The sequence below is a fragment of the Oncorhynchus gorbuscha genome, linkage group LG02, assembly GCF_021184085.1.
Source record: "Oncorhynchus gorbuscha isolate QuinsamMale2020 ecotype Even-year linkage group LG02, OgorEven_v1.0, whole genome shotgun sequence".
In the NCBI taxonomy this organism is placed as follows: domain Eukaryota; kingdom Metazoa; phylum Chordata; class Actinopteri; order Salmoniformes; family Salmonidae; genus Oncorhynchus; species Oncorhynchus gorbuscha.
This window is the reverse complement of record NC_060174.1, coordinates 71278613-71304410: the sequence shown is the minus strand read 5'-3', so window position 1 is coordinate 71304410 and position 25798 is coordinate 71278613. Positions and strand designations below refer to the sequence as shown.

The window sequence follows — 25798 nt, the reverse complement described above, 5'->3', positions numbered from 1 at the left end:
TTTGTCACATACACATGGTTAGCAGATGTTAATGCGAGTGTAGCGAAATGCTCAATGTTAGTGGTGGCTGTTTAACAGTCTGATGGCCTTGAGATAGAAGCTGTTTTTCAGTCTCTCTGGGACCGCTTTGATGCACCTGTACTGACCTAGTCTTCTGGATGATAGCGGGGTGAACAGTCAGTGGCTCGAGTGGTTGTTGTCCTTGATGATCTTTATGGCCTTCCTGTGACATCGGGTGGTGTAGGTGTCCTGGAGGGCAGGTAGTTTGCCCCCGGTGATACGTTGTGCAGACCTCACTACCCTCTGGAGAGCCTTACGTTTGTGGGTGGAGCAGTGTCCGTACCAGGCGGTGATACAGCCCGACAGGATGCTCTCGATTGTGCATCTGTAGAAGTTTGTGAATGCTCTTGGTGACAAACCAAATTTATTCAGCCTCCTGAGGTTGAAGAGGCGCTGCAGACGTCACTACCCTCTGGAGAGCCTTACGGTTGTGGGTGGAGCAGTGTCCGTACCAGGCGGTGATACAGCCCGACAGGATGCTCTCGATTGTGCATCTGTAGAAGTTTGTGAGTGCTCTTGGTGACAAACCAAATTTATTCAGCCTCCTGAGGTTGAAGAGGCGCTGCTGCGCCTTCTTCACCACGCTGTCTGTGTGGGTGGACCAATTCAGTTTGTCCGTGATGTGTATGCCGAGGAACTTTAAACTTACTACTGTCCTGTCGATGTGGATAAGGGGGGGGGGGGGGTGCTGTTTCCTGAAGTCCACAATCATCTCTTTGTTTTGTTGATGTTGAGTGTGAGGTTATTTTCCTGACACCACACTCCGAGTGCCCTCACGTCGGCTGCAGTGAAGGAGAGCCCGCAGGTTTTGGTAGCGCACCGTCGGTGGCACTGTATCGTCCTCAAAGCGAGCAAAAAAGTGATTTAGTCTGTCTGGGAGCAAGACATCTGGGAGCACTGTCACTCTGGATAAGAGCATCTGCTAAATGACAAATGTAAATGTGTATGTGAAAATTAACAACTGCAAAGCACACTGGGTATTGTCATTGACCTTGTTTTGGGGCGGAGCTCATCAGAGCAATACTCCGCATGTTTTGCAATTGTTCATTTTTACATATCCATTTAGCAGATGCTCTTATCACACCATAGTGCCATCAGACTTTTAATACCAATGCAGGATGAAAGGAAGCCACTGTAAGTGGTGCGGCTGCAGGGAAGTCAGGAGCAGGAGAGCAGAACTGGGTAATAACCAGAGCAGTTTAATATGCAAAACCAACGGCACCCAGAACAACAAAATATGGGTACAAAAATAACCCGTCGCGAACCAGTCAGAGTGCACAAGCACTTTACAACAAACAATTTTACACACAGACATGGGGGGTACAGAGGGTTAAATACACGACAAGTAATGAGGGAATGTAAACCATGTGTGGGAAAACAAAACAAAACAAATGGAAAATGAAAGGTGGATAGTCGATGGCTAGAAGACCGGTGACGTCGACTGCCGAACGCTGGCAGAATAAGGAGAGGAACCGACTTCGGCAAAAGTCGTGACAGCCACAAAATTGTGAACCGTTATAACGAAATGGTTTTGAAAATGATTTTGTATTTTGAAAATACTAAAGTACAGCTTTCGAAAGTATCTTGTTACAAAATACAATGGAGTGTAGTTCAAATCCAATTTGATTAGTCACATGCGCGGAATACAACCTTACAGTGAAATGCTTACTTACGAGCCCCTAACCAACAGTGCAGTTTTAAAAAATACAGATAAGAATAAGAGATAAAAGAAACAAGTAATTAAAGAGGAGCAGTAAAAATAATTGAATTAAACCATGTGTGGGAAAACAAAACAAAACAAATGGAAAATTTAGTCCATGGCAGAATATCCACGAAATGGTTTTTGAAAATGATTTTGTATTTTTGAAAATATTTAGCAGATGCTTAACGGGCCCTCAGAGATAAAACAAGTAATTAAAGAGGAGCAGTAAAAATAACAATATATACAGGGGGGTGCCGGTAAAGAGTCAGCCCAGTGTAATGCAATATACAAAATACTCAGAAGTAGGAGAGGCAGGTAGCCTAGCGGTTAAGAGCATTGGGACAGTAACTGAAAGGTTGCTGGTTTGAATCCCTGAGGGATTAGGTGAAAAATCTGTTGATGTGTCCTTGAGCAAGGCACTTAATCCTAATTGCTACTAAGTCGCTCTGGATAAGAGCGTCTGCTAAATTACACATCTCAAGGCATGTTGTACACGTCGCAGCTTCATGTATTGTTCGATAGGCAGAGAACCTGGTGTTGTTCAGATCAGCTGGGGAAATATGGACATGTTTAGATCAGCACCATATAATGTCCTCACTTCAGCTGCATCCAGATTTTTTGCAGTGACAAAGAGCTAATTTCTGTCTCTTCATCTTAGACACTGTATATCACACATTATTGTTATACTGTAATAATCCAATCATACCAAGTGCCTAGTAGAGCACTTTCATATTGAGGATGATCCCGATAAGTGGTCTGGGTTTGATGGCTTACTTAATGTACAGTCGTGGCCAAAGGTTTTGAGAATGACACAAATATTAATTTTCACAAAGTTTGCTGCTTCAGTGTCTTTAGATATTTGTGTCAGATGTTACTATGGAAAACTGAAGTATAATTACAAGCATTTCATAAGTGTCAAAGGCTTTTATTTACAATTACATGAAGCTGATGCAACGAGTCAATATTTGCAGTGTTGACCCTTCTTTTTCAAGACCTCTGCAATCCGCCCTGGCATGCTGTCAATTAACTTCTGGGCCACATCCTGACTGATGGCAGCCCATTCTTGCATAATCAATGCTTGGAGTTTGTCAGAAATTGTGGGATTTTGTTTGTCCACCCGCCTCTTGAGGATTGACCACAAGTTCACAATGGGATTAAGGTCTGGGGAGTTTCCTAGCAATGGACCCAAAATACCAATGTTTTGTTCCCCGAGCCACTTAGTTATCACTTTTGCCTTATGGCAAGGTGCTCCGTCATGCTGGAAAAAGGCATTGTTCGTCACCAAACTGTTCCTGGATGGTTGGGAGAAGTTGCTCTCGGAGGTTGTGTTGGTACAATTCTTTATTCATGGCTGTATTCTTGGGCAAATTTGTGAGTGAGCCCACTCCCTTGGCTGAGAAGCAACCCCACACATGAATGGTCTCAGGATACTTTACTGTTGTCATGATACAGGACTGATGGTAGCGTTCACCTTGTCTTTTCCGGACAAGCTTTTTTCCGGATGCCCCAAATATTCGGAAAGGGGATTCATCAGAGAAAACGACTTTACCCCAGTCCTCAGCAGTCCAATCCCTGTACCTTTTGCAGAATATCAGTCTGTCCCTGATGTTTTTCCTGGAGAGAAGTGGCTTCCATGCTGCCCTTCTTGACACCAGGCCATCCTCCAAAAGTCTTTGCCTCACTGTGCGTGCAGATGCACTCACACCTGCCTGCTGCCATTCCTGAGCAAGCTCTGTACTGGTGGTGCCCCGATCCCGCAGCTGAATCAACTTTAGGAGACAGTCCAGGTGCTTGCTGGACTTTCTTGGGCGCTCTGAAGCATTCATTACAACAATTGAACCGCTCTCCTTGAAGTTCTTGATGATCTGATAAATGGTTGATTTAGGTGCAATCTTACTGGCAGCAATATCCTTGCCTGTGAAGCCCTTTTTGTGCAAAGCAATGATGACAGCACGTGTTTCCTTGCAGTTAACCATGGTTGACAGAGGAAGAACAATGATTCCAAGCACCACCCTCCTTCTGAAGCTTCCAGTCTGTTATTCAAACTCAATCAGCATGACAGAGTGATCTCCAGCCTTGTCAACACTCACACCGGAGTTAACGAGAGAAACACTGACATGATGTCAGCTGGTCCTTTTGTGGCAGGGCTGAAATGCAGTAGAAATGTTTTTGGGGGATTCAGTTAATGCATGGCAAAGAGAGACTTTGCAATTAATTGCAATTCATCTGATAACTCTTCATAACATTCTGGAGTGTATGCAAATAGCCATCATACAAACTGAGGCAGCAGATTTAAAGTAATATTGGTGTCATTCTCAAATTGGCCACGACTGTAGTATGGCACTTTGTTGGGAAATATGGCACATTCCCATGGAAATAAAACAAACAGCATTGTAAATCAAGCAAGCACAGCTATGTAGCATGGCAGATTTAACCAAGAGATCAATGCTTTGCACAATGCATGGCACTGCGTTCATCCACCTCTGGCCTGCTCGCCTCCCTACCACTGAGGAAGTACAGCTCCCGCTCAGCCCAGTCAAAACTGTTCGCTGCCCTGGCCCCCCAATGGTGGAACAAACTCCCTCACGACGCCAGGACAGCGGAGTCAATCACCACCTTCCGGAGACACCTGAAACCCCACCTCTTTAAGGAATACCTAGGATAGGTTAAGTAATCCCTCTCACCCCACCCCCCCTAAGTTTTAGATGCACTATTGTTAAGTGACTGTCCCACTGGATGTCATAAGGTGAATGCACCAATTTGTAAGTCGCTCTGGATAAGAGCGTCTGCTAAATGACTTAAATGTAATGTAAATGTAAATCAATGCTGGGACCTGGGCCCAAGGTGCCTGTGGACCTCCAGTAACTGCCTCAGCCTCTCCTCAGTGGACTCCTGCAACGGGGAAACACAAAACATTGCAGCACACACATCTTTAAGATTGGCAGGATATTAGCTTTAATGCTACAACAACAAAACATCTCTCTGCTACATGACAAACTCTGTAGAATTGCAGAGGCAATGTTCTTACCCTGGGCCCGAGACTTGGTTCGTCCGGCCATGCACTGCCGAAGTCATAGTAAAACTCCTTGTATGCTATTTTTAATCTCACCTGTTGTGTTCTGATTATGAGGGGTCCCTGAGGAATTTGCTATCACAAAACAGGTCCCCGGCCCCAAAAGTTGAGAACCCCTGCATTAAAGGAACTATTTCTAAGATGCTTCCCCCTTGTTTACTTGCCTAGTTAAATAAAGGTTATATAAAAAATAAAACATTGTTGAAGCTGAACGAATTGCAACAACACTTATGCTGAATCTAAACAACTCTTCCCCCTCCAGGATTTACTCCCCATCCCCTCCCCACTTTTGAGCCTCTTAGTTTCGGTTTTGTCCACCAGCTTCAAACAATATTTAGATGGTACAATGATTCTCTACACAGCATTTCTCTCAGACATTTTTTGCTTGTTTTGTCACAAACTTAAATTAGGTGAACAATGCAGAATTTAGCAAACAGGTAATGGCAGGGCAATTTCTGTGTTTTTAGTTTCAGTTTTATACACCAGCTTCTAACAGCTGAAAGTACGCTATTTTTCATTATTGAAAATATATTTCACAGCAATTTAGATGGTACAATGATTCTCTACACAGCATTTCTCTCAGACATTTTTTGCTTGTTTTGTCACAAACTGAAATTAGGCGAACATGATAGAATTTTAGCAACCATGTAATGGCAGTGTAATTTCTACCATTGATGATTGTGCTTAACCACACCTCTGATTGACGCTGATGGAAGAGAGGAAGGGTGCAGCCTTCCAATTTGACAACCAGAGACAGACCATCTTTTGTTGACCAATAGGAAGGCTGAACAATCTTAATGCAATTTTGTGTGGGCCAACCTGGACTCAACCTGGGCCAATATTGTAAATGTAAATCTGTGACACTTAAATTAGTATGATATGTTACGAATTCCAATTTGTTTTGGCTAACGTTAGCTAGTTGGCTAGGCTAGGGGTTATGGGTTAAAGTTAAGGTTTGGGATTAAGGTTAGGGGAAGGGTTAGTTAACATGCGAAGTAGTTATTAAAAAGTAGTAAATTGTTGCAAAGTTGCTAATAAGATAAATTCCTGAAGTTTTCCGTGATGAGATTCGAACACGCAACCTTTGGGTTGCTAGACGTTCGCGTTGTATCCCCACCCATCCGTGTACACTGCATGCGTTTGTGGCGCTGGACACTGCGTGACATCACTCTCTCCCACATGTCTGCAGCCACTGCAGCCTGCCTCGACACCCAGCGACCGGTACTCTGCTGCTGAGGACTCATATCTACAGAGAGGAAAGGCAGAGGAAAAGGAGGGGCAGATCTCACTGCAGAGTCAATGACAATGGATCTAGCTAATTATGTTATTAGCATTTTCTTCCCAACCAGGAACACATAACTCATTCCCAGTGGTGTGTATTCATGGATGCCAAGGGAAGCAAAGCTTCTCCAAAAAAACTGACCAAGAAAAATAAAATGAAACATATAACATAATTAATCAAGAGGCTGAATGTATCTCACTAGAGAAAGCATTCGAGTGAGCAAAACAGCACCCCTCTGTCTCTGCATGTGATGCGGTCTGGTCAAAAAGAATATGACTTTGTTGCCACCCATAGCATTAAACGTAAGGGAAGCCAGCGAGCATTTGGCCTCCCTTGATAAACAAAGTATATATTGTGACCCTTGCCTGAGAGGAAGGAAGTTCAATATTTAGCTAGATGTAGAAGGCTAATGTTAACTGGCTAACGTTCCCATGAAATTAAGTTATGCTAGCAAGCTAACATTTTAGTCTTGGACAATAAAAAACAAGAGTCATAGACCGTTTACTGTATGACAGAGTCATAGACCGTTACTGCAACATGAAAGAGAAGAGGATTAGCTTTTCTCTACAAGTAGGGTAAATGTTTTTTAAAAAACAAGAGTCATAGACACACTGTATGACAGACACACACACACAACATGAAACACACACACACACACACACACACACACACACACACACACACACACACACACACACACACACACACACACACACACACACACACACACACACACACACACACACACACACACACACACACACACACACACACACACACACAGAAATCAGAACCATGGACAGCCACATCATATTTAGCTTAAGTTGATTTTGGACTAAATATTTTTTGTATATTTTAGTTATCACTGTATTAGACTAAGCATGGGTGATTTGATTATGTAAAATGTTGATTTTGAAATGTTGCTGGAATAGTGAAGGCAGCTCCTGTTTTCTTTGCAACTTGAGGTAACTCTCCATGGTTCTAAATCAACAGTTGTTTAGTAGTCCGAAAATGTCAGAAACATTAACTGGCTTGACCATGCTGTAGGTCATGTAACTGTTTGTTACATACAATATGCTTTGTGGACTTCACTGGACAGAGGTTGCTCTCCAGTTTTCTGATGAAGCAAAGATGTGGTTGAATTTTTTCTGCCAGTGTCTTCTTACTGTCTCGGCCTTGGGCCGACACAGTATATCACAGCCACAAGGCATATGACTTAACGGGCTATAGAGCAAACAATGCAATTATCACAACATGTAATATGACTTTTTTTACCGACGTGGCTTCACCAGTGATTTTACCCACGCACCAGTACTGCTAATTTCTTGACTTAACGATCTGATAATTGGTTTTGCCATATCCTGCCGACTTTCTTTGCAGTCTTCTGATCCCATAGTGGCACATTGTGAGAGGAAGGCCTGAGCAGACTCCAACAATGAGTAAATAAAAGGTGACTTCCCAACAAAAACCTACGGATGAGATCAACAAAACAGACATCCGTTCCATGATCTTTGTATCGCTCTGGTTGAAGTGCTGCACATAACAGCATAACAAGACTTGATGTTAACAAAACCAGAAAACTGAAGTATACATAATATATCTTGTTTGGTTCTACCTTGTAACTGAATTAGATAAGACATTTGTGGACTGGCAAATCAAATCAGGAGCAAACAAGAGAAGAAATAGTCACAAACTCCAGACTGAAGCTGTGTTGCTTTCCAATGACAATATCCAGACTACATCATTTTTATTTCACCGTTATTTAACTAGGCAAGACAATTAAGAACAAACTTTCATTTACAATGACGGCCTAACCCGGCCAAACCCAGACGAAGCTGGGCCAATTGTGTGCCGCCCTATGGTACTCCCAATCACGGCCGGTTGTGATACAGCCTGGAATCGAACCAGGGTCTGTAGTGACGCCTCTAGCACTGAGATGCAGTGCCTTAGACGACTGCACCACTCGGGAGCCGATAATGTGGATTAAGGTACTCTCTGTCTCTATTTATAATTTCATTTGGATTACATTTTATATGTTGCATGCGTTGGGAGTTTGTGATTCTGTACAACCAGCAGACTGTAGAGATGATTTGGGCATATAAAGATCATCTATAGAAAACATTCTTGCCAACCACCTCATAAACAATGTATAAGAGCTTTACAAGGCAATTTTAATGTTTGATTTATATACAGCACTGAGTGTACAAACATTAGGAACACCTGCTCTTTCCATGATTATTATTATTTGACCATGCTGGTCCTTTATGAACATTTGAACATCTTGGCCATGTTCTGTTATAATCTCCACCCGGGACAGCCAGAAGAGGACTGGCCACCCCACATAGCCTGGTTCCTCTCTAGGATTCTTCCTAGGTTTGGGCCTTTCTAGGGAGTTTTTCCGAGCCACCGTGCTTCTACACCTGCATTGCTTGTTGCTTGCTGTTTGGGGTTTTCGGCTGGGTTTCTGTACAGCACTTTGAGATATCAACTGATGTACGAAGGGCTATATAAGTACTTTTGATCATAACATAAAGAGAGACCTAAGACAACAACATAGCAAGGCAGCAACACATAACAACACAGCATGGTAATAGCACAAAACAAGGTACAAACATTATTGGGCACAGACAACAGCACAAAGGGCAAGCAGGTAGTGGCAACAAAACATCACACAAATCAGCCACAATGGTCAGTAATAGTGTCCATGATTGAGTCTTTGAATGAAGAGATTGAGATAAAACTGTCCAGTTTGAGTGTTTGTTGCAGCTTGTTGCAGTCGTTAGCTGCAGCGAACTGAAAAGAGGAGCGACCTAGGGATGTGTGTGCTTTGGGGGACCTTTAACAGATTGTGACTGGCAGAATGGGTGTTGTATGTGGAGGATGAGGGATGCAGTAGATACCTCAGGTTGGGTGGGTGATGCCTAATAGGGTTTTATAAATAAGCATCAACCAGTGGGTCTTGCGACAGGTATACAGAGATGACCCGTTTATAGATGACTATGGAGTGCAGTGATGTGTCCTATAAGGACCACTGGTAGAAATTCTGATGGCCGAATGTTTTTTTAAATTCATTTTTAATTTCCCCTTTATGTAAACAGGTAGGCCAGTTGAGAACAAGTTCTCATTTACAACTGTGAACTGGCCAAGATAAAGCAAAGCGACACAAACAACACAGAGTTACACATGGAATAAACAAACGTACAGTCAATAACACAATAGAAAATAATATATACAGTGTGTGCAAATGAAGTAAGATTAGGGAGGTAAGGCAATAAATAGGCCATAGTTGCAAAATAATTACAATATAGAAATTAAACACTGGAGTGATAGATGTGCAGAAGATGAATGTGTAGAGTAGAGATATTGGGGTGCAAAGGAGCAGAAAAAATAAATAACAATATGGGGATGAGGTAGTTGGGTGGGCTATTTACAGATGGGCTATGTACAGGTACAATGATCTGTAAGATGCTCTGACAGATGATGCTTAAAGTTAGTGAGGGAGATATGAGTCTCCAACTTTAGTGATTTTTGCAATTCGTTCCAGTCATTGGCAGCAGAGAACTGGAGGAAATGCAGCCAAATGAGGAATTGGTTTTGAGGGTGACCAGTGAAATATACCTGCGTGCTGCGGGTGGGTGCTGCTATGGAGACCAGTGAGCTGAGATAGGGTGGGGCTTTACCTATCAAAGACTTATAGATGACCTGGAGCCAGTGGGTTTGGTGAAGAATATGAAGCGAGGGCCAGCCAACGAGAGCATACAGGTTGCAGTGGTGGGTAGTATATGGGGCTTTGGTGACAAAACAGATGGCACTGTGATAGACTGCATCCAATTTTCTGAGTAGAGTGATGGAGGCTTTTTGTAAATGACATCGCCGAAGTCAAGGATCAGTAGGACAGTCAGTTTTACGAGGGTATGTTTGGCAGCATGAGTGAAGGATGCTTTGTTGCGAAATAGGAAGCCAATTCTAGATTTAATTTTGGATTGGAGATGCTTAATGCGAGTCTGGAAGGAGAGTTTACAGCCTAGCCAGAGACCTAGGTATTTGTAGTTGTCTACATATTCTAAGTCAGAACCGACCAGAGGAGTGATGCTAGAGGGTACAGGCAGCAATCGGTTGAAGAGCATGCATTCAGTTTTACTTGCATTTAAGAGCAGTTGGAGGGCACGGAAGGGGAGTTGTATGGCATTAAAGCTCGTCTGGAGGTTTGTTAACACAGTGTCCAAAGAAGGGCCAGAAGTATACAGAATGGTATCGTCTGCGTAGAAGTGGATCAGATAATCACCAGCAGCAAGAGCGACATCATTGATGTATACAGAGAAAAGAGTCGGCCCGAGAATTGAACTCTGTGGCAGCCCCATAGATACTGCCAGAGGTCCGGAAAACAGACCCTCCGATTTGACACACTGAACTCTATCAGAGAAGTAGTTGGTGAACCAGGTGAGGCAGTAATTTGAGAAACCAAGGCTGTTGAGTCCGCCGATAAGAATGCTGTGATTGACAGAGTCAAACGCCTTGGCCAGATCGATGAAGACAGATGCACAGTATTGTCTTTTATCAATGACGGTTATGATATCGTTTAAGACCTTGAGCGTGGCTGAGGTGCACCCATGACCAGCTCGGAAACCAGATTTCATAGCGGAGAAGGTACGGTGGGATTCAAAATGGTTGGTGATCTGTTTGTTAACTTGGCTTTCGAAGACCTTAGAAAAGGCAGGGTAGGGTAGATATAGGTTTATAACAGTTTGGGTCTAGAGTGTCTCCCCCTTTGAAGAGGGGGATGACCGCGGCAGCTATCCAATCTTTGGGGATCTCAAACTATATGAAAGAGAGGTTGAACAGGCTAGTAATAGGGGTTGCAACAATTGTGGCGAATAATTTTAGAAAGAGAGGGCCCAGATTGTCTAGCCCAGCTGATTTGCAGGGGTGCAGATTTTGCAGCTCTTTCAGAACATCAGCTATCTGGATTTGGGTGAAGGAGAAATGGGGAGGCTTGGGCAAGTTGCTGCAGGGGTTGCAGAGCTCTTGACCGGGTTAGGGGTAGCCAGGTGGAAAGCATGGCCAGCCGTAGAAAAATGCTTATTGAAATTCTCGATTGTCGTAGATTTATCAGTGTATCAGTGTTTCCCAGCCTCCGTGCAGAGGGCAGCTGGGAGGGCAGTCAGGTCTGGAGTGAACCAAGGGCTTTATCTGTTCTTCATTTTTTTAAATTGAATGGGCCATGCTTATTTAAGATGATGAGGAAAGCACTTTTAGGGAATAACCAGGCATCCTCTATTGACGGAATGAGGTAAATATCCTTCCAGGATGCCCGGGCCAGATCAATTAGAAAGGCCTGCTCGCTGAAGTGTTTTAGGAAGCGTTTGACAGTGATGAGGGGTGGTCGATTGACAGAGGACCAGGGTTTTTTTTTTAGAGGGCAGGATGGTCAGGATGATATCTATGAGGGTGCCTGTGTTTACGGATTTAGGGTTGTACCTGGTAGGGTCCATGATAACTTGTGTGAGATTGAGAACATCTAGCTTAGAATGTAGGACGGCTGGGGTGTTAAGCACATCCCAGTTTAGGTCACCTAACAGTACAAACTCTGAAGATAAATGCGGGGCAATTAATTCACATATGGTGTCCAGCGGGGACTGAGGGGGGGTCTATAACAAGCGGCAACAGGGAGAGACTTATTTCTGGAAAGGTGGATTTAAAAAAAGTAGAAGCTCGAACTGTTTGGGCACAGAGCTGGATAGCATGACAGAACTCTGCAGGCGGTCTCTGCAGTAGATTGCAACTCCACGCCCTTTGGCAGTTATATCGTGGCGGAAAATGTTGTAGTTGGGGATGGAAATTTCAAAAACTTTTGGTGGCCTTCCAAAGCTAGGATTCAGACACGGCTAGGACATCAGGGTTAGCGGAGTGTGCTAAAGCAGTGAAAAAAATAATTTAGGGAGGAGGCTTCTGATGTTAACATGCATGAAACCAAGGCTTTTACGGATACAGAAGCCAACAAATGATAGCCCCCAGTTCCACTCCTATTCCCCAGGCGCTACAGGACCTGCGTTAACCTCTTCATCACCAGAGGAACAAAGGAGGAGTAGGATAAGGGTATGGCTAAAGGCTATAAAAACTAGTTGTCTAGTACACTGGGGACAGAGAATAAGAGGAGCAGGTTTCTGGGCGTGGTAGAATAGATTCAAGGCATAATGTACAGACAAGGGTATGGTAGGAGGTGAGTACAGTGGAGGTAAACCTATGTGTTGGGTGACGATGAGAGAGGTTTCGTCTCTGGAGGAATCAGTTAACCTAGGTGAAGTCTCTGCATGTGTGTGGGGTGGGATGAAAGAGCTATCTAAGGCATTTTAAGCGAGACTGAGGGCTCTACAGTGAAGTAAAACAATAAAAACAAAAACTAGCCAAGACAGCAGTAGACAAGGCATATTGACATTATAGACAGACCTATAATGCAATCACAGGTGTTGATCAGGAGAGCTAAGACAACAACGGGTAAATGGTGATGAATGGGCAGAGCGGGTCAGTTAGTTACATACAGGACCTGAGTTCGAGGCAGGGGCCGACAGGTAAACAAAAAGAGGTACCGTGTTATTGAAACAGTCCAGGGGGCAACAGCTGCGTAGCCGAGTGATAATAGGGTCAAAAGAGCAGCAATAGGTGAATCGGGGTGCTGTTCGGTGACTACTATGCTAGGCGAGCAGGGGACACAGCATTCAGAAAAGCTAGCGGGTCGGGGCTAGTAGATGGTTCTTTGCGAGATCGTAACAGAATAGCCTGTTGAGACCACATCGGGCGATCACGTCGGCAGTCCAGTCGTGATGGATCGGCGGGGCTCTGTGTCGACAATAATGGTAAAGAACATCTAGCCGGTCAAGAGCACCCTTACCTGCCGATCTATAAATTACTTCTCCGTAATTTAGCATGGGTAGGATGGTCATCTGAAATCAGGGTTAGTTTGGCAGCTGGGGTGAAAGAGGAGCGATTACGATAGAAGAAACCAAGTCTAGATTTAACTCTAGCCTGCAGCTTAGATATGTGCTGAGAGAAGGACAGTGTACCGTCTAGCAAATACTTGTATGATGAGATAAATTAATGATGTACTGTAGCAAATGCTGTAGTCTCATTGATGACAGAGATTCTCCAATCCTACACTGTGTGGATAGGAAATACAAACACTAATCTTGTATTTTTAAATACAGTATTTTTCTAAAAAAATCATGTGAAAAGTTTGAATCTGTGAAATCATTACGTGTGCGTGTGTGTGTGGGGGGGTTAATGGATGTGTTTGAAATGTACTGTAATTACTTCCTCCTCACACCAGACAAAAGATGCCCTAGTGACCCATGACCTGACCTCAGCCTCCAGAGCCAATCAATACCCTGACAGAGGCCACCTCTGAGCCAAGCAGTCTGAAAGATGGAACCCTCAAATGGCTCAATCCAACATGGTCATGACAAGTAACACTCTTCCAGAGCATGTTTCCCTCTGTGTTATCTATGATTGAGCAACATCTACTTTGTCAGTTCAACATCAGCAATCAAAATGCTAAATACAGCCTGTCTAAGTGCTGTGAGAGTCAGTGGGGGTCCCTTCATGGTTCATGTGCCAATTAAAGCCTCCGAGATAAGCTGTGTGTTAGCGCTAATGTCTCCGCTCTCCATAGAATTCTGCCTGGTTCAATGAGTTCCATCCTCCTCGGTAGGGACAAAAACAACACAGCACAAACAAAGTAGCAATTTACCAAAACTGTAAACCATAAACAAACAGGAAAATATGGAATTGAAAAACAGGGCCACAGTAACAGGTACAGAATGTCTGGGGCTAAATTAACAGATAGCAGATGATAAGTCCCATGATAAACACATCTAGAAGGGCACATCACAGCACATTTGCTAAAGACAACACACCCCATTTAAGGATACTGTGGGACTAAGTATCTATTATGTGATGTTAGCATCACACAAAGGCATCCTTCAAACTCTCCGGGTTGAGCTTGACTTCTACTGGCATCACAGTAAAAATCAAGATGGGTTCTTCTGTATTGAAGCTGAAAGCTAATGCCTGGGGAAACGCATGGTTGCATCTCTCTTCTTCTGCTTGACTAGCTTACCTTATGTATTCATTAACCCAGAAACATCAGTCTTCGCATCAGCGTACACAAGGCACACACATGAACAGGCGCAAACAAGCAAGCACACACACAGACAAGTACACACACACACTACACAAATACGCATGCTCTTTGTGGACTCTTATAGACCAAGCTCAGTTGGTAGAGCATGGCGCTTGTAACGCCAGGGTAGTGGGTTCGATCCCCGGGACCACCCATACGTAGAATGTATGCACACATGACTGTAAGTCGCTTTGGATAAAAGCGTCTGCTAAATGGCATATATTATTATTATATTATAAGACCCAACTCATATACATAATATTATACAAACACATTCATGCACAATATTTTACATTACATACAGTGGGGCAAAAAAGTATTTAGTCAGCCACCAAATGTGCAAGTTCTCCCACTTAAAAAGATGAGACCTGTAATTTTCATCATCATCACTTCAACTATGACAGACAAAATGAGGGAAAAAAAATCCATAAAATCACATTGTAGGATTTGTAATTAATTCATTTGCAAATTATGGTGGAAAATAAGTACTTGGTCAATATATACCCTTTGTTGGCAATGACAGAGGTCAAACGTTTTCTGTAAGTCTTCACAAGGTTTTCACACACTGTTGCTGGTATTTTGGCCCATTCCTCCATGTAGATCTCCTCTAGAGCAGTGATGTTTTGGGGCTGTTGCTGGGAAACACGGACTTTCAACTCCCTCCAAAGATTTTCTATGGGGTTGAGATCTGGAGACTGGCTAGGCCACTCCAGGACCTTGAAATGCTTCTTACGAAGCCACTCCTTCGTTGCCCGGACGGTGTGTTTGGGATCATTGTTATGCTGAAAGACCCAGCCACGTTTCATCTTCAATGCCCTTGCTGATGGTAGGCTTTGTTACTTTGGTCCCAGCTCTCTGCAGGTCATTCACTAGGTCCCCACGTGTGGTCCTGGGATTTTTTGCTCACCGTTCTTGTGATCATTTTGACCCCACGGGGTGAGATCTTGCGTGGAGCCCCAGATCGAGGGAGATTATCAGTGGTCTTGCATGTCTTCCATTTCCTAATAATTGCTCCCACAGTGGATTTCTTCAAACCAAGCTGCTTACCTATTGCAGATTCAGTCTTCCCAGCCTGGTCTACAATTTTGTTTCTGGTGTCCTTTGACAGCTCTTTGGTCTTGGCCATAGTGGAGTTTGGAGTGTGACTGTTTAAGGTTGTGGACAGGTGTTATACTGATAATAAGTTCAAACAGGTGCCATTAATACAGGTAACAAGTGGAGGACTCTTAAAGAAGTTACAGGTCTGTGAGAGCCAGAAATCTTGCTTGTTTGTAGGTGACCAAATACTTATTTTCCACCATAATTTGCAAATAAATTCATTAAAAATCCTACAATGTGATTTTCTGGATTTTTTCTCTCTCATGTTGTCTGTCATAGTTGAAGTGTACCTATGATGAAAATTACAGGCCTCTCTCTTCTTTTTAAGTGAGAGAACTTGCACAATTGGTGGCTGACTAAATATTTTTTGCCCCACTGTATATTAATATGTGCATACATTACATACAGTTCATAGTAAGTATGTATGGTCTCTGCAGACCCAAGGCCAACAATAACATTTCAGACAGGGCCCGTCAATAGAGATAAATCCCTTCTGCTCAGTGCTATACACTTCTCTCTCCAAGCATTAGGAATAATGCGTTATACACAAATCTAATACATCAGACTGTGATACCGCTGTCTGAGGCAATGCTGTACTTTTGTCTGGAAAATGTTCTCTCACGAGATCTACAAGCCAGAATGTTGAATAAATGTCTTCTAATAAAATAAATAAATAAATAAAATACTTTCCTGTTGATATTTCGTCTAAAATGTTCAACAGCAGAAGAACAAAATTAGCAGACAACAGGTAGAGTAAATTAAAATGATGTTTATTCAACATTTTGACTTGTAAAGGGACTGTATACCAGAGACGAGTAAGGAGACTTCCACACTCAAACCTTCCATTTGCACGGTCCTACCTGGTTTTGTTGGATTCTGTTGGACTTCCCTACACCAGGAACACATCTAAGAGTCTACAAACTGCCTTCCCTGCTGGTTGGCTGGTATTCTGCCGGACTGGTCCCCAGCACCTCCAGGGCGTGGCTGTAGGTCACACGGACACTGTGGCATGGAGAGGCGTGCCCGAGCTAGAGGAGACAAGCAGGGACACATGACAGTATAGTCAGATGGCCATTAAAATACAGATAACAAATATAGACACATATGAGTGAATCTTAAAGTGATTTCTTCCTGCAAACCATATACTGTATCTGTTCTGACCTTTAAGAATGGTTGTGATACCCACTAAGCCACTGTACACACTGCAGTAAGATTTGTTATTATTTTATTTAACTAAGCAAGTCAGTTAAGAACAAATTCTTATTTACATGACGGCCTACCCTGGGCAAACCCTAACCTGGACGACGCTGGTCCAATTGTGCACCGCCCTATGGGATTCCCAATCACGGCCGGTTGTGATACAGCCTGGAATCAAACCAGGGTCTGTAGTGACTCCTACAGCACTGAGATGCAGTGCCTTAGACCGCTGCCCCACTCAGGAGCCCCGAAAGATGTGCCACTGCAAATAAGGAAACCATTCTATGAAACTTGGCATTACTGCAAACTGGGTAAGGGGGGATACCTAGTCAGTTGTACAACTGAATGCCTTCAAATGTGTCTTCCGCATTTAACCCAACCCCTCTGAATCAGAGAGGTGCGGGGGTCTGCCTTAATAGACATCCTGGGGAACAGTGGTTAACTGCCTTGCTCAGGGTCAGAATGACCCTGTTAGGGTCGGGGATTCGATCCAGCAACCTTTCAGTTCCTGATCCAACGCTCTAACAACTAGGCTACCTGCCACCGGGTATCATGCTCTCCAGCACTACTACCATAAGGCATGTATTATGGTAGTAGTATAGTAGTGCTGTTTGAGAGAGGGTTACCCTCTAACAATATTAAAAACATAATTTTGATAACAATTGAGAACCTTGCCTATGGTTGCGAAATGAGTGATGTTTCCAAAGGAATATGGGGATTAGCTAGTGCAGGAAGAGCTCTGTTGCCTGACAAGAAGCAAGTCTGTCTCACACTGTCTGCTCCTTGATACGTGATCTGATACAAGCTGTTTAGATGCCATTTCCGGCTTAGGACCAGAACTTTTGAATGAGTGAAATGCCCTTAATTAAGAATGAACATTAAAAAATATACGTTTGAAAGGGTTTTGTCAACAGTTTCCACAATGATAGTGGTACACACACACACACACACCACACACACACACACACACACACACACACACACACACACACACACACACACACACACACACACACACACACACACACACACACACACACACACACACACACGGAATTTTGACCTTCATGTAATGATGTACTAAAAGTAATGATGTACTGTCGTTTATCTTTGCTTATTTGAGCTGTTCTTGCCATAATATGGACTTGTCTTTTTCAAAATAGGGCTATCTTCTGTATAACACCCCTACCTTGTCACAACACAACTGATTGGCTCAAATGCCAAGAGTGTGCAAAGCTGTCATCAAGGCAAAGGGTGGCTACTTTAAAGAACCTCAAATATAAAAAAAAAAATTTTGGGATACTACATGATTCCATATGTGCTATTTCATAGTTTTGATGTCTTCATTATGATCTACAATGTAGAAAATAGTAAAAAATAAACTGACTGGTACTTTTTATAAACTTAAAAACAATGAACAACTACATAGAAATGAATGACTTGACAAAAGTGAACATACTCACAGCTGAATCTTACCATTGTGCTGAGAAGCCCAGTGGCAGGTGGAGAAACTCAAGTTGTTCCACAGATGACAATGGTCCCAGGACCACCAAACCTCTCTGTGGCTCCTGTGAGAGAACGTCCAGTCTGCTCACTGCCACCCGTCCTACTGCATCACCCACAGCGCCAAAATGGAGGAGAGAGATTGAAAAGCAAACGAAAGAAGCCAGCAGCAACAGAACCGACCAGGTATTTCACATGAATTCATCTTCACTGCACTCAAGTAGACGTCCAGACGGCAACACAAGCACAGTGACATCCAGCACCTTAGAGAGCATGCTGGGAGAGGAAGGGTGGGGGTGGCTGAATCACTCAGACTTGCAGTGCATAGGTTCTCTATGGGGAAGGACTCACATGTGATGTGCATAAACCAATATTACATCTCTGTGGTGAGATGTCAAGTGGTGCTGGTGCCTTACATTCATCAATAGGTAATGGGAAATAGTGGGTTTCATCTTCATGGTGTATGAAAGCCATTCACAGCTTAATCCTTCTTATGGCATAGTAGTACCCTTAGGTTATATTGCTGTACAATAATTTGTTTCATTATATGCTTTTAAAATACAAATTGAGTGGTCACTTAGTGGTCAAACATTGACTACCAGTATTTGAAGATTAGGGTGGGATGAAATCTCTAAACTATGAAATGCCACCACCTGGTGCCTGGATAGCAACTTACAGTAGCTCTGTCGGGAAGAGCTGTTCACCACACCATATCAGATGGCTAACAACGCATATTTCAAAATGTGTTAAACTATATTTTATAATTGGTATGCTTTTTGCAGACATTATTAGTATCTTTATTAAATTGTTTCCCATGTCAGTTGAATGCCGGCTAGAATGATGCATGATACAGAATTATGTATTGTAAAATCCAACCAACCACAATGTGATACATGCATAAAACGTATATGGATACATGTCTCAGCAGGTCTCAATGGTGTGTGACTGTGAGGACCACTTAGGGCAGTTCAGATTTGCTTGAATAAAATGTAATCTCTCCAAGCTTCTAATTTATATAATATTTCCAGTTGTTCAACCTGCATGAATGTATATATTGGCAATACCTTCGCAATGTTGCTGGGGGAACCACCAACATTTGTTAAATACTTCTTAGATATACAGCTGACGAATACAGAGGCCTCGAATATCTTCCGTTTGTCACTGGCGTTGATTGGACAGTTCAATAGTCTGCTCTCCGCTTGCCCAGTGAGCGGTGCATACTGGTAGACGAGCTCGGATATTATATTACACTTCAATGGAGGAACAGCCCAAAGATCGGGCACAAGAGAGACGATATTACCACCATGGAGAAGAAAGAAACCCCATTCAATACAAAACATCTCTAAAAAATGATCAGATCTCCTTCCAGTACCAGCATCAGGAAACGCAGACGAAGAAAACAGGTTGGGCCATCCGGAAAAGTTAGCAAGCTAGCTAATGTCAATGACTTAGCTAGCCAGTTTATTACTTACGTCGATGTAGCTTGCGTGACTCATAGCAGTGGTTGCAAGCTGTTAAAAAACATATTTAGCTCATTAGTTAGCTGGGTCAAGCGCTGCATATTGCTGGATGGGGTAGTTAAACATCGCGTGACAGCTGATGGTTTGACGGATGCGGATTGACCTTGTGCGCCGGTTTCACCACCCATTTCTAAATTTATGCTACTCCCTGACCAAATTCCCCTGTGTTACTAATTAGTCATTTTGTAGTTCAATTGTTTTGTCACGTGCATACGTTGACTTTGTCAAAAAACTCATGCAAATTTGGTCGGAATTCCGTGACATGTTTTGCTAAGAACAACACGCCGGCTCCACTGGAATGTTCTGAGTTGCTGTTTCCCGTCGGCCATGTTAGAAAAGGCGAGATGGAAAGCTAGCTAGTTAATCCTAGCAACGAGAGTGATATTTGTCCATAAAACAAGTTTCAATTTGATTTTGTTTACTACCACCTGGCTGCAGACAGGTCTGCAAAAGCAAGATGGCTAACTAACTTACTTTTGAGACTTTTCGGGGATGAAATAGCTAGTTAGCGCAAGACATTTTACACTTGCGAGCAGGTTCGGCTGGGTTGGGCCTGTTGCGTTTATTTAACCATGATGAAGCCACGCAAACATGTTAGCCTGGGTAGGTGATTTGACGACATAGCATTTTCTTGCTAGCAAGCGGGCTGATTCATGGGATTTTGATTTTAATAAACAATTCAGAACCAATTTATGCTTGTTTTAGCTAACGAAGTACGTGACTTGAAATGTAATTGTAGCCTCCCCAGTTTCTTTCGACAAGTTCACACTTGATGGCATGCATAAAACAAAATGTTACATACCTTGGCTTCAGTTCAGACAAGAAAATGGAACACCATTGAACACAAATTTAGTTATTCTGGCTATAACATTAAGATGTTTTGTTAATCGATATTTTATACATGTATCTTACGCGCAATGACAATCTTTAAGCTGGTTTAAAATGTCTTTAGATGCTACTATGGAACGTATTTTTGTATTAGCTAGCGAAGTCAAGCCCAGTTACATTGTCAACCACCTTCCCCTTATCAAACGTTTATAGGATAATGTCATGGTAATTTCTACCTACAGCACACATTTTTCTTAAGTGATTTCTGTATGGTATCTAGTCACAAGTAGGCTATGGGACTACTATGTTCAATGGAATCTGATCTGGCACTGGTGTGTGGTTGTTTGCTGCCAGCTGACCTATTCAGTCTAAATAGACATGATACAGCATCTTATAAAGGCCTTGGCATGTTTCCTGTAAAAGGAGCTGCGAACTTGCATTCTTGTTGACAGATTAGGTCTGTTAGTCCCTTTTGATATATTTGGAGAGTGAGGTGGTAGGGAATTATGGACTTTGCTTGGACTTTATAGTCTACATGTATTATTGGCAGTGCAACTAACTTTTGTTTTCTTTTACAGGCAATGGAAAAATAAACACCGGTGAGGTGGAGGGGGAGAAGATTCTGTCTGCAAAGGATTTTGTTGGTATCCCTCTTCCCACCTACAGCAATGGTAACAGACATTTGATAAATGCTAACGTAAAACAGAAGTCAAAACGCAATGTTTTTACCACTCTTTCAAAAGTGGGCAGCAAAGAGGGTCTTGTTCACAAGAAGAATATGGACCGCATAACTGACAAGGCCCAGGATTTCACTAATCACTATGAGGGAAAGTTTTTGGACAAAAAGGAATCTGCTTTGTTTCTGAATGGGGTGGTAAACTCTGCTCATATTACAAATGGTTACTCCAGCAAGTCACCCCCTGATAATGATGGCAGTGGCTCAGAAGGTGGATATACTACTCCTAAGAAACGCAAGACCAGACGCAACAGCATCAAGAACATAGAGCATGTGACAAGAGCAAGGGAGAGAGTCATGCAGCAGGGCAATGCCACACGGGAGCCAGAGGTTTCTGAACTTGAACCAACAGAGAAATTGGTGAGCTCGCAAATTCACCATAAAGCAGACGCCCAGACAGCAGTCAAGCGGATGGATGCTCCAGAGGTGGCTATGGGTGAACTGCAGAAGAAAAACTCAGACAGTAAGACTGCTGCAGGTGCCTTTGGTAAAAAGTTTGAGAATAGGCCCAAAGCCAAGCTCTCCTCCTCTTCAAAAGAGGACTCTTGGACTTTATTCAAGCCCCCTCCAGTATTTCCTGTGGACAACAGTAGTGCTAAAATAGTGCCCAAGATTAGTTATGCAAGTAAAGTTAAGGAGAACCTCAACAAAGCAGCCCAGGCTGGAGGAGAGGTGCAGACTCCTCAGGTGCCTGGTAGACTCTCACAGGTCCCCATGTCTGCTATGAAAACCATCATCTCAGCTAGCTTTACTAATGGCCCCGTTTCTGGAGATGGAAATAGTTGCCCGTCTGTTGGTACCTTCTTCACCCCTGCTGCTAGTAGTATTCCGCCAGCCACCTCTCTCCCATGTGGGGAGAACGTAGCATCAACTTTGGACAATGACTATAACTCTTTAACCAACCCTGCAGCTGTATCTCTGAGAAAGTGTACTCTTTTCATTTACCCCCTAAACCCTTTAAATATGCAACCTGTGCTCCCTAGTGCTCGCCAAGTGGACACCCAGGCTGTTCAGACAAATCAGAAAGCCTTGGGAGACATTTTCCAGAATCAGTGGGGGCTGTCTTTCATTAATGAGCCAAACGTGGGGCCAGAAGGAGGAAGTGGGCCGGTGGCTGCCGTGGAGGGCAAGGCTGCGGTGGTAACATTTCAAGGGGAGCAATGCCCTGCTGCCAAACCAGGCCTTGACTCTAATCTATCAATCCCAGAGCCTTTGCCTCTCACTTTGGCTCAAGACTCAGAGAAAAGGACTAGTGCCCCAGCTTGCCCACCTGCTACAGTGAAGGGTGAGGATGGGGAAAAGACTCAGCTGTCTCGACAGGAGAAGACAAAGGGCGAGGCTAAGAGTCCAGGTGCAGTGTTGTTGGCCTCTTGTAAAGATATTAGTGCTGAGCCTGCCCAGGCCCCCCTGACCAACCTAGTGTTGGGACTGTCTAAAGAGCCGCCCCATTCTAAGAGCCTGGACAGAGGTTGCTGGGGGTCGTTTGATCTGAAAGCTGCTGTTACTTATCACACTAAAGGTAACTCCTCTTCCCCTGCTTTATCAATTCTATGAACATATGTATTAGAGGTCGGCCGATTTATGATTTTAACACCGATACCGATTTATTGGAGGACCAAAAAAAGCAGATACTGATTCATTAATTAATTTTATATATATATATATGACTTACAACAATACTGCATGAACACTTTTTTATTTTAACTTAATATAATACATTCATAAAATCTATTTAGTCTCAAATAAATAATGAAACATGCTTAATTTGGTTTAAATCATGCAAAAATGCAGTGTTGGAGAAGAAAGTAAAAGTGCAACATGTGCCATGTAAAAAAGATCATGTTTAAGTTCCTAGCTCAGAACATGAGAACATATGATGCTGGTGGTTCATTATTCCCAGTTCTTCAATATTCCCAGTTAAGAAGTTTTAGTTTGTAGTTATTATAGGAATTATGACGCGTCAACCATTTCTCTCTCAACCATTTGTATTTCATATACCTTTGACTATTGGATGTTCTTAATGACACTTTAGTATTGCCAGCCTCATCTCAGGAGTTGATAGGCTTGAAGTCATGAACAGCGCTGTGTCTCAAGCATTGCTAAGAGCTGCTAGCAAAAGCAGTAAAGTTTGAATGAATGCTTACAAGCCTGCTGCTGCCTACCAACATTCAGTCAGAGTGCTCTATCAAATATCAAATCATAGACTTAATTATAATATAATAGACACAGAAATATGAGCCTTTGGACATTAATATGGTCAAATCTGGAAACTATCATTTCGAAAACAAAACATTTATTCTTTCAGTGAAATTCGGAACCGAACCGTAGTTCTGGCAAATTAGTTCACAACGAGCGGCCCAAACTGTTGTACATACCCTGACTCGGCGTGCTAGAGAAGTGACACAATTTCCCTAGTTGATATTGCCTGCTAACATGAATTTCTTTTAACTAAATATGCAAGTTTTAAAAAAATACTTCCGTGTAATGATTTTAAGAAAGGCATTGATGTTTATGGTTGGGTACATTCATGCAACGATTGTGCTTTTTTCACAAATGCGCGTTTGTTAAATCATCCCCTGTTTGGCGAAGTAGGCTGTGACTTGATAAATTAACATGCACAGCATTGATTATATGCAACGCAGGACAAGCTAGGTAACCTAGTAATATCATAAACCATGCGTAGCTAACTAGTGAAGAGTGATTTATTTTTATAGGATACGTTTAATGCTAGCTAGCAATTTACCTTGGCTCCTTGCTGCACTCACATAACAGGTGGTCAGCCTGCCACGCAGTTTCCTCGTGGAATGCAATGTAATCGACCATAATCGGAGTCCAAAATGCAGATTACAGATTATGAAAACTTGAAATCGGCACTATTTAATGGGCCATGCTGATTAATAGGTTGACCTCTAATATGTATTACACATTGGTAGCGTTAACCTACTATTTCACTTGCACCAAAAGCTTTAAATCCATTAGCTTCACATTAAAGACAATGTGTCTAATAATACAATTGTCTTATGCATCTGGAGATGATAATCTGTTTGTTTTTTTCTCTACAGAAATGGAATATGTTTTCAATTTGCAAAAACAAGGTAAAGTAAAAGGTCTCTTCTGTGTAGTGTATTTTTTAAGTTGTGAAGTTGGGTTTTCTATTTGATGTTCAAAGGTATACAGCTGAAGTTTGAATAACATCTATTATGCGTTAAGTTTCCCAGGGCCTTCACACTCAATTTCTGTCCTTCTCTCATCCCCCCAGATCCAAAAAGAGTAGTCTGTTATGACAAGACCAAGGATGGACGTTATCAGTGAGGTAGTGAATGTCAACAATTACATGTACCTTCTCCCTACCTGGGTGCTGCAGATGTCTTCTTTGGCGGTTATGGTCCCTTTGGAAAACAAAATCGAGTCAACTGTGATATTGGGACAGAAAGATGCATGTCCTGTGACATACATTTATTGGAATACAGAATGGGATAATGGGATTTGTTTTTTGGGGGGTGCGTCAGAGAAGAGGAAGATGACAAGGGAAGGTGTAATATGAGGAAATATGAATCCAATTATTGGCATTAAGTTGAGCGCAGGAGCTTCGGCTGACGCTCTGGACTACACAAAGACTCAAACACTTGAAATAAATTTTGGGTACCTCTCCCATGTGAATGGACACTTGTGACACTTTCTGCTGTAATAGATGTTGGTCTCATAGCTCCTTCGTCTGGGTGTTGAGGACATAAGACTGAGGAAGGCGCAAACTGCACCTCCCGAGCCTTTATCCTCTTGCCCATTGAACTGTGGTGACTATGTCTGACAGTAGGATGCCTCAATCGTTTTATTTCCTCATGCATTCAAATTAGTCCAATATATGTAGATTTGTGTATGTGTTATGATTTATGCATACACATCCGTATATGTGCACATTTGAATACATTTTAAAAGAAAATGAACTAGAAATTCTAAGAATGCCTTGTAATTTACAAAATGTGAAGATTATGAGAAGGCTGGTAGTATTGATAAGCCTGTTAGGCTGCAGGTTAAATGAGAAATATATATGTTTAGGGAACGCATTTGTCTTAATTACTTTAGTGAATTAACTATGCCCAGCAAAGACCTGACTGCTTGGTATCAGTTTTGACAACTATTTTACTCTGTTTTGTATGGTTTAGTGATTTCAGATGTTATCTACAGTAGCAACAAACTCCCAGAGCACAGATAGAGACGTGTCAAATCAGAATTTAAACTAAAGCCATGTCATAATCTCGTGGTTCGGTTGTCAGTTTTTGTTAGCCGTGCTAATCAGTAAAAAAGTTGTGGCATTAATTGTTCATCTGAGTTTAGCTTTATTTGTACTTTTATTTCTTCTTAATCCTTGCTGTTTTCCGTCTACATATTTCATTATTTTCAGATTAAGATTGATGTAGGCGATTCCTTAATTTTAGATGTAGGTTCTCTTGAGCTTTTCACTTGATTGTGGGAGTTTTCGGGAAGATGAGAAAAGTGACATTGTGGAGCAAGGGCTATCTATGTATGTGATATTTCAAAATGACTTTTTTTTGTTTGGTGTATTTCATCAGTAATGTTCAAAATGTCTAATTCATTAGGCCTGTCTAAGCTATATTTGCTGAC

The 25798-nt window shown here is 42.5% G+C and overlaps 1 protein-coding gene and 1 long non-coding RNA gene across 3 annotated transcripts; one reads left to right on the top strand and one right to left on the bottom strand.

Annotated features, from left to right (window-relative positions):
- Positions 1-4501: 4501 nt before the first annotated feature.
- Positions 4502-20136, bottom strand: LOC124008679. Of its 2 annotated transcripts, none has more exons than XR_006834130.1 (4): positions 19156-20136; positions 18065-18197; positions 16252-16419; positions 4502-6081 (listed from the first exon to the last, which is right to left on the bottom strand). It is a non-coding gene; the product is annotated as an uncharacterized LOC124008679 (long non-coding RNA). The 2 variants fall into 2 exon arrangements; XR_006834131.1 differs by having other exon boundaries at positions 19564-20136.
- Positions 19930-25497, top strand: LOC124008675 (nuclear fragile X mental retardation-interacting protein 2-like). Its single transcript, XM_046320166.1, has 4 exons — positions 19930-20214; positions 21018-22694; positions 24238-24270; positions 24435-25497. The coding sequence occupies exons 1-4, from the start codon at positions 20184-20186 to the stop codon at positions 24485-24487; spliced, it is 1794 nt and encodes a 597-aa protein (XP_046176122.1). The 5' UTR covers positions 19930-20183; the 3' UTR covers positions 24488-25497.
- The last annotated feature ends 301 nt before the right edge of the window (positions 25498-25798 follow it).

Bases quoted from the DNA above. Each gene is read 5' to 3' on its own strand.
- LOC124008675 (XM_046320166.1), top strand. From the start codon at position 20,184: ATGATGAAGCCACGCAAACATGTTAGCCTGG. The intron at 22,695-24,237 runs GTAACTCCTCTT...TTTTCTCTACAG, and splicing joins TGTTACTTATCACACTAAAG to AAATGGAATATGTTTTCAAT. The intron at 24,271-24,434 runs GTAAAGTAAAAG...TCATCCCCCCAG, and splicing joins TTTCAATTTGCAAAAACAAG to ATCCAAAAAGAGTAGTCTGT.